At 45.6% G+C, this 9,524-nt stretch overlaps 1 protein-coding gene across 1 annotated transcript; it reads left to right on the forward strand.

The window, feature by feature from the left end:
• The first annotated feature begins 222 nt into the window (after positions 1–222).
• On the forward strand, positions 223–8,660 carry LOC142592587 (uncharacterized). Its single transcript, XM_075704115.1, has 3 exons — positions 223–395; positions 2,333–2,575; positions 7,523–8,660. Exons 1-3 carry the CDS (start codon positions 348–350, stop codon positions 8,168–8,170), a joined length of 939 nt encoding a protein of 312 aa, XP_075560230.1. The 5' UTR covers positions 223–347; the 3' UTR covers positions 8,171–8,660.
• Positions 8,661–9,524: the final 864 nt, after the last annotated feature.

Raw genomic sequence — 9,524 nt, forward strand, 5'->3', positions numbered from 1 at the left:
ACGCTGTTTTGCGCTGTTTATTCCAAGGAGCCTCCCCTCCGGTCGGTCAGCCGGGGAGCACGCAGTTCAGCAGCCGCCGCGCACGTGCTCAAATACATCCCAGACACGCCGCGATCACGTGCACGGCGGCCTACCATTGGACGGCTCCGCCGAGCCCTCGGCGGTCGATTGGTCGGCACACGGCGCGGCCCCCCAAGCTCGACCTTACAAAAGGGCTTCTCGACGCGCCGGCCGCTTTTTCCCGCTGTGCTACCCCCTGCGTTCGAGACGTTCCGAGACGGAATAGTGCGTTGCGTTGGCCGAGAACAATTTTTTGTACTATTGTGGTGACTGGGCAGAAGCTTTCCATGACACGTTTCGTGCAAACGCCTCCTCCGCACGAAGAAGAAGACTCTGTAAGTACAGACTGCAACCCACGGCGACTGCCAGCCGTCCCGTCATTTTTTGGGGCTGTTTTATCTGTCCTGCGCACACCCGAACTTGTGCTCTCTGTGTTCCTCCGGTGGCTTAAGCTTTTTCTTTTTTTTTTTTACACTTTTGCGGGTCTTTGGAAAAGCGAAATACTTGCGCGCGCGCTGACTGGTGCAAATAAAAAGCCGCCCCCTAGCTGGGGCGCGCCAATCTCGTGAAACACTGGCTCTCGGCGTGTCTTCCATCCCCTCTGGCGTGTATATTATATCCGTTTTTGCTGTCCCGTCTTGTCCCCAGTCTTATTCGGACCGCCCGAAAGGTAAGAGGCCACAAGGCGCCGATCATCGTCTCAGCCACCGACCGAGCCAGTCAGCTGACGATCAGACACTCCCGGAAATGCCACTGCAGGAACCACTTCCGCGTTGCACGTCGCCCGCATATATAACCCGATGGTGTGCGCATTATGTGTGTTATTTCGTTCTCACAGCGTGCTTTGCTAGCTGCTCGCCTCGTTTGGGCCGCCAGAATGATAACTGAAGCCAAGAGCGCCCTCCCTCGTTCCTGTGTGATAAGAGCGCAGCTCTCCGTGTTTGCTTTTCAGCGGGAGCGGCCATGCTGCGCCGGAGCAGACGACGTGTGCCTCGCGCGATAGCTCGCAAAGTGCAGATAGGGGCTGAGATAAGCTGTCCGCGCAAAGCGGCGGAGTTTTAGGCAACTCTGCTAACACTACGTGCACGAGATCCTCCTAGCGGAGTACGCACACACAGCGCACCAAAAACATTGTTCAGGAATTACGTGCTGCAAGCGTTTCGAGCTTGTTTGAGAGTTGTTTTCGTTGTAGTTAAGGCTTCCACAGTCTCTGCCAGCCGTAATATAGCAAAACTCAAAAGTGTGTAAGTGCTAAAAAAATGCATACGAAGTAATGAAAGCTGCGTTGGAGCGATTTCTAGCGTTCCAGGTCTCGATGTACGCTCGAAGCGAAAGGTAGATTCCGTGTGTCAATTTGGGGCTGCCGAAGTGCAGTACATGCTATTTGTTAAGATTGTGCCATTATCTTGAAATCTCTGTGGAGAGACTCAGTTCCTGGATACTATAAACAGTACATCAGCCTTGTTCTCTGCACTTATGGCTGATTCAATTGAGATACCATCAATTTCAAACAGTTCTTGCCGTCGGGAATAGTTATTGTTGACAACTTGTGTATTAAGTGGCAAAGCAAGGCCTCTTGTCTAGCGTAGACCACAGTGTATTCCCACTTTTGAAGACATAAATGATTAAGTATCTAACAAGAAGGTTGACAGTGTTCCATGTTATCTGTGCTTTATGCTAGTTGCTCATAACTGGAAGCATTACACCATTACCGTATGTTATATTGCATCTTAAATCCTTCAAAACGGTTCTTGGCTGGCTTTTAGAGGTTGGGGACCTACATTTGATCACTTCAAGACCTTCAGAGTAGGCAAGCTGTGTTTCTGCAGCATTTCTAGATTGGTTGGCGTTGTTGTGATCAAGTATACTTCCCATTAAACTCTCTGCTGCACAATGTCTTTAAGAAACTCTTGGCCTATTCTGGATAAGTTGTTGGTCACTGTGACTATATCAAGGTTGCAAGCCAGGACCAACCAACATTTGGACACAAGTGCTTGAGTGAAATACCTGTGTTGACACCATTCTTTGTTCTCTGACGTGTGTCGTTAATGCATAAATCCTGTGGTTGCAACTCTCAAAACACAAAGTTCTGCGAGTGACTCCTTTGCTTTGGCATTGGGCAGGCTTTCTTATTAAAGACAATGCCGCAACAAAAGGGCAAAAGCTGGATGGGAGTGTTCGTGGTGGGGCAGCAGTGTGTGTGTGTAGGGGGCGCGGGCATTCCAGGTACGACATGGTGCTCAGAGAGTGAGCGACCATGGGTGTCTTTCAGATGGACAGCACAGCAGACGGCAGCAGCGGCGGCAACGTTGTTGCGCACCTGGCACGCGCAGACTATTTCGCAGTGGAGACACTGCTCTCCATGAGTGGTCGAAGCAAGGAGGCTTCCGGGATGCCTCCTCCTCCACCACCAGCTAGCGACCTCACGCCGCCAAACTCCGAAGACGAGCAGGAAGAGACGACCACACCCATTCATCGCCAGCAAACCATGCCCGGCTCATCGGAGCTGGCCAGGGTACGCCACACACAACCCCTCCTCTTCATCAGATGCACCATTCTGCTGCTGCGGCACGACAGGAGGCAGAGCAGCAAACGTCATGTCACAAATGCACTCATCCGTCACAAAAGACACCTGCTAGAGTACTTTGCCTCACTAGTTCTGTGCATTCCCACTGAAGCTGCAGTTTTAGTGAATCTGACACGAGCTGTGTATAGGCAGGTGGCTTGTGTGTAAACGAAGGATCACAGTGTAGGCAACAAAGATCAGATAGCTACATTTACACTTTTCTTCACTGCTGTGAACAATGCTTTTTGCTAAGTAACCTTTGAAAATTTTGCTTCATCTCTTGATCACCTTTGGGGATAGGTCGTGTCAGTTAAATTTTTTTCTTTTGCATTTGCTGAATGTGATGACAGCTCTGCTGCATGTGATGCCAGACACTGCAGTTTGTTCATTGTGTGTCAAACGTAGGAGCTGCTCTGTCTACATAATGGAATATTTTTAAAAGACTACAGCCAACAATAAGGAGTTCTTGCATTGCAGAACTTCCCTGCACATTTCCTATCTCCTGCTAATGCATGAAAAGTTGCAACAGAATTTTAATAGTGAACCCTAGTTTCGCACAATGACCTGTTGTTTAGACATAACTTCACATTTCACGTTTGCATGCATGCATCTGTCAAATGATTTCGTTACTGTATTTCTAATAAGAGCAAGCTTCTAAAGACAACAGTTGCCTTTTGTAAGCTGTGGGAGTTCATTGCCTTAGGTAGAATGCATTGGCAATATGTATTTGTTTGTTTTCCATGTGCTTGGGGGCAGCACAGAACTGATGAGGCACAGTACAATGTGGTCGCAAGGGCTTTCTCGGATAACGAAACTTGTAGCGCTTAACTATCGCAAGAGCAAAAATGTGATTATAGTAAAATTGGCTTCTAAATTTTCATTCTGATCATCCCATATCACCCAATATATTTTTCTTCTGGTGCTTCAGTTTGCTGTGACATGAAAGAGCGAGTGCAGCTTGTGTAGCAGTTACGCAACAGGCGGCCTTGCGTTAAATTTCAGTGACAGGGGACATGATGGGCCAGCTGATAAGAGTGTACAGCTTACTGATAAGAGTGTCAATGAGGAAGCCTGATATAAACGTCTTTTCCAGCAAATCATCTGGTGCTTTTGCACTGTAACCTGTACAGTGTTAATGTAATGGATGTCTTCCTTTTGCTAAATTCTATTTATCATGTGCCAATCATGACTAGCCAATCTTAATGATAATGTAGTTGCAGCTTTGCCTGGATTATTGATGAAGTCTGAAAAGGACTGGAAATGATGCATTATTGCAGAGGTTCAGTTGCATGGTAGGTTTTGTTTGACCATGCTTGGATGCTGCAATTGCCTGGTTCATTGATAAAATATTTTATTGGGCAAAGATGTCATCAGTAGCAATACCTATATTTTTTTCTTTGCAAAAGGTGTGCTGGCATGTGTGGGAGTATAACTGCTGCACTAGGACAGGTGGCACCACCTTTCTTTCACTGCAGAAAGCCTACATATTTTTTTTCACATCCCCATATGTAACTAAAATTAGATTTATTCTGCATGAAACAAGAAAGTCCTGCATCGCAGGCGTGATGGTAATCAAGATCTACTGAGGAATTTTAGTACAAATGAGAGATTTTGCCGAGAGTGAGAAAAAGGGTTCGCTCAGTATCTAGTGCCTTAGGGAGCTCTGCGACAGCCCAGATATGAGAGCTACCTATACCAGGACCGTTCCTAGAGGTAATATAACTTGCATACTGTGTCAATGCACTAAGCCACCTGCAAGGCCTAGAAATGGTTGGTGCACTTTTGGTCAGTGTCGACTACACCAGAGACTGGTAGCTCCCCCGTGTGGCTCACTTTACACAGGTGGCCATTGCTATAGTGACAACCATGTATCTATTCCCAAAGTTTTTGATGCTTACTCTTTATTTTACATGCCTTATCTTTTGCACCAATACTGAAAGCTGCGCTTCACAGAACTGCAGCATTACACAAAATCTGTTAGGGCCAGAAACCAGTCTTTATGGTGGGAAGTAAAATGGGAATGAAAGCTTCTGTTACTGTATGAATTCCTTGCAGGAATTAATGAGCTACAACTTTTTTTTCCGAGAAAAATACTGTGTGACCACTCAACGTTATTTGCGCACAAGGCTACTAGGTCATCACACCCAAAACATTGCTTCCACCTAACCGAGAAAAAGAAAAGAAGAAAGTGATATGCACTGACAAAGCTGCATTAAAATCGAAGAAGTTAATCTAGCAAAAGAATAAGACAACTGACAGTGATGCTGTAGGTGTAAGTTAGGCCCAGGCACTGTCATTGCCTTCACTTTTAATTAAGCAAGCTCTATAATGCTAACATACTCAACACACATGGAAATATGCAACATAATTTACTGCTTATTTCTATGGCACCCCTTTCATGTGTGAAGTTGTGAAGCTTACGAGTGCTGTGATCCAATAGCATGTATTTTCTGTCGCATCTGGGAGGTTTGAATGACACTGAGCACCTTGCATACAGCAGCTGCTTCATATTTTAACAATGTGATATATGTGTGTCAGACGAAACATAGAGCTTGTAGCTATTCTGCACAACTTAACTGCATTGCACAGTAGTAGCAGCATGCGAAGCCATCGCTACTGTTTTGCAGGTGGCCATCATTGAAGAACCATCTATAAGCAGTTGATGGTTTGACTACCGAACCACATGTAAACACAACATGAATTGTTTGTCTAGATTTTATAGCACGCATTTAAAGAACTAATTTTTTCACTTACAGCTCAATTTTTTTCAAAGGCACTTCAGTTATGTGCAGCCAAAAACGGAACCTTTTCTTTCAATTGATAGAACATGCTAGCCGTGAAGCACTTGAGGCCACATCTTGCCAGCAGTGCTGCAGCATATATGACTACCCTGCTCCCCTATCAGCATGATGCCCTATTGCAGCTTACTTGAGGGAAATGTGGGTGAGCTGACATCTAGCCAGACTGATACAGATTACATTGATTTTTCTACAATTTGGCCTGACTTCAAAGCACACTTCAACTTCTGTATTAGTATTTGTAGTGCAATGCTTTATTTAAAGCAGTAGCTAATTCTCCCTTATCGTATAACCTGTAGCGTTTAAGTCTCTGCACTTTTAAGAGTGTGTTGCTAAGTCTAAATGACACTTGTATAACAATGCTATGCGGAATGGATTAGTAATTTTGGTATTTGAACCGTTTCTTTATTTCTAATTTTATTTCTATTCATTTCTGTACTACAAATCTGCCATAACAGAATGGGTTAAAATAAGAAACGAGACGTTTGTGAGGGTCGAAAGGATTAAGTGTGCACAAATTCATGTAACTATGCATCATTCTCATACTGGATGAAGCACTTTACTAGTAGCCAAATTTCCGTCTAGTATTGCGAGTACAAAACATTGTGCTATATACTAAGTACAGTTCTTGTTCAGCACATTTCGTTTAATAATGGGCAAAAATAGATAATGCTTATTAAAGAGTAAGTCCAATATTCCAGACATGGCTACAGATGCTCAACAAGTAGCCTCCATAAAAAATTTGCCAATGTATTGGGGCCAACTGGTCCTCGGAAGTGGATGTAGTGCTGCGAAGAAGCACCTCCCTTGTATTGCCAGCCCACTGTGTACAGGCTGTCTGTGCACCTTGTTACTGGTATCATATGGAGGCCATTGTATACACTGGGCCCACATATGCTACTGATTGTACTTGTCAGGTTGCCTGAATTTCACACACCCACCTCCTTCCCAGAGTCTGCAAGCAATATGTGGACATCCAACTTATGGAGGTCAACTATATGTACATAAGGGCAAAAACTTGCAGGTTAACAAAGATGTTTGTGAAGTCAAGGACTGTGCAATGAGCGATGAAATGAAAAATGTTAGGCATAATGTTAAGAGACTGGAAGACAGCAGTGGTGATTAAAGAGGAAGCAGGGGTTGTCAATATTTTAGTTGTCATTGCGAGCAAAAAAAATGGAGCTGGGCAGGACATCCGATGCATAGGGTGGATAACCAGTTGTCTGAGTTGCGGAATGGGTGTCAAGGGAAGGGAAGCACAGTTGAGGATGGCACAGAATGTAAAGGTGTGACGCATCATAAGGTGGTGTCAGCTGAGGTGCCGTTTCTGACGCCATCTGTAGGTAGCTGGGAGAGGCCTTCATCCTGAAGTGGACATAAAAATAGGTGGATGGTGATAGCGTGGACATCTTCAAAGGAGTGCTATGGGCATGGCCCTTTTCAGAGTTGTATGTTGACGTTTGAGTTGCAGCACAGTACCACCACTCTGTGCTGTGAGCGTCATACTGCACTGCAGTTGAAGATGCGCACATGGTCACTACTAAAGCTAATCTCATTTGGAGGCTTTTTGTAGAATTTCGCCATGTTTGGAAACTGCTGGTAAAATGAAACTGATCACTGGTAATGTGTACTGCAAGGGCCACAATCGTGCTGCTGGGATAGCGAGCCACTGCTGGCTTTGAATATGTGCAATGAGCTGGTGACATAATATAGGTGTTGTTCCTGTGCCACTAAGTCATCACTTGAAAAAGGGTTGTCTACAATATGTTGCATAACTCATCATTACTAAAGAATTACTTTTATCATTGAAAGAGCCAGTAGTTCGTACATCTCATAATTTGATATCACATGGTTGTGAATATCTCTAGCACAAGAATGGCCACAGACATGAAAAAAACGGGCTTTGCTCAACATGCAAGACAAGCATTCTGGCATCAGTGCACTCAATTTTTGCTCTGTCACCAACCTCGCACTGCTACACGGTTTCTCATGTAACTTTCATCCGTTTCAGCTCATCCTTCTAGTGTGTGCTTGTATTTTGTGTTGCTGTGCGGTGAGAGTGCAGTCTGCCACTTTTTTTCTCCTCCCCTACCAACAGCTCCTTCTGTCAGCCAACCCAGTCACTTCAACAACAGCGACAAGTACTCAGCGAACCTGCACTCCTGTTTCTGTGATCGTCCGTGCTCCACCTCGTACCAGCCCACCACCACCAGTCATCGCACCGCCTGCCACCATACGTCAAGAGCCGGCAAGGCCTGTGGTAGCCATTGCCCCCAAACCTACCACCACGACTCTTCTCCCCGTGATGCACACGACTGCTGATGAAGCCCTCGTGCAAACTGCACTGGTTCCGGTCGGGGCCGTGCAACTTCTCGTTGCCCGTCCCGTGCAAGCCGCGTTGCTTGTCAATGCTGCCCCAGCTCCAGTGCCCGAAGAGCGCAGGCGCTCTTATGTGTGTAGCTATGCTGGCTGTGGCAAGACGTACTTCAAGAGCTCCCACCTGAAGGCGCACGTCCGCACGCACACAGGCGAGCGGCCATTTGGGTGTCAATGGGCGGGCTGCGGGCGGCGATTCTCACGTTCCGACGAGCTGTCACGACATCGCCGAACGCACACGGGCGAGAAGCGCTTCTGCTGTCAGCTGTGTGATCGGCGCTTTATGCGCAGCGATCACTTGGCCAAGCATGTCAAGCGACACGGCAGCAGCAGGCGTGTGGCATTGTGGCCACCAGTACGATCGGTTTGAGATGGATGATGGCGATTGCACCTCCTGTTCCCACCACATTGTGGGATTCTTCACAAAAACTAATGTGCCAGTTTTGAGCCAGGACAGCCAGACTGTGCTTGTGAGTTGCCTGGCTTGTGATGAGTGATGCCAGAGCACCACACGCAAGTTGCCAATGAAGGCAGTTGCACAAGAGAGAAGCAGACCTCAGGACGATCTCCAGACCGAACCTGGAGTACGAAAACGCAGTGTGCCAAAAATGCGCAATATTCTGGCACAAACTTTGAGGAACCTCAAGACGAGGCATGAGAAGGTGATGAAGTGTTTCCAGCTTAAGGAAGCAAGCTTTTAATGCTGATGTGCTCCTGCTGCTTTTAGCCCAGGTGGCTGAGGCAGCACTGTTCATTGTGTATATATACTTGTACAAAGACATTTTGACAAGATATATATAAATATATAATTTATAAATAAATGCCAAAGGGTGCTGGTCTCCCTTTGTGTTCCATTGCAAGCACAACACTATTCCTTCAATATGGGCCGAAGGTAAGCCATGCCACATAGCAGCGAGGCTGACAAGTTCATCATTCTTCATCATTTGGCGAAGTGTCATTGTACATTACTTAGTTGAAAAACATGAATGAATGAGTAAGTTGGTGGTTGTGATCTATTTCAGCTCTTTTCACAGGCTTAGCTATTGTTTTAAAACTGCCTCATGGAATATGCTTTTGCAACTACACAGTGGGGCAATATTGTTTTAGAGCTGCGACTGAATGTGTGCTTGGTACATTGGTCATTGTACACAAGAAACAACACTGATAGTGAAAGACGTTCCCGCTGAGTGCTGTTTTTTTTGCAGGCTGTGGCTACAGAATGTATCTGTTAAACATTTGCCATTGCTAATGCATAGTATGCACAGCCTCTGTAGAGGCTGTCAACAGTGGACTTTGAAAGTGCTGGAAATATAAACTGCATGAGAGTTTGGAAGTTCAATCTCTTTGAAGCAAATGAGAACAATGAAATTCCAGCAACATTATCGCGAGCAGTGAAAACAGACAGCAGAGTGAAGGAATGCTATGAAGCGCTGTAAATCAAAGGCAAACTTTTGTTTACAGGTGGTGTAATACTGTGCAGTAGAGAGAGCATTAATTTATTTTTGGTGAAACAGTTTGTGCTGGCAGATGTCTGAACAATCAGTGCAACAATCGTTGACGAGTTAATTCACTAATGCTTCACTTCAAGAAATGTGCTACAATTAATTCGAAGGCTAGTCTGTACACAAAGCTTATGCTAGCTCTCAGGTATCCAAAGACCAGCACCAGTTTAAAGACAGTGTGCAAATGTATGGTGCAAAATGCACTTTAAATGATTTCCTCTG

The sequence above is a fragment of the Dermacentor variabilis genome, chromosome 9 (genome assembly GCF_050947875.1).
Source record: "Dermacentor variabilis isolate Ectoservices chromosome 9, ASM5094787v1, whole genome shotgun sequence".
Taxonomy (NCBI): Eukaryota; Metazoa; Arthropoda; class Arachnida; order Ixodida; family Ixodidae; genus Dermacentor; species Dermacentor variabilis.

What these genes read in the sequence shown, in the direction of transcription:
- LOC142592587 (XM_075704115.1), top strand. Translation starts at nt 348, where the DNA reads ATGACACGTTTCGTGCAAACGCCTCCTCCGCACGAAGAAGAAGACTCT. An exon ending in CGCACGAAGAAGAAGACTCT is followed by an intron (nt 396 to 2,332) that starts GTAAGTACAGAC and finishes GGTGTCTTTCAG; the next exon opens with ATGGACAGCACAGCAGACGG. An exon ending in GCTCATCGGAGCTGGCCAGG is followed by an intron (nt 2,576 to 7,522) that starts GTACGCCACACA and finishes CCCTACCAACAG; the next exon opens with CTCCTTCTGTCAGCCAACCC.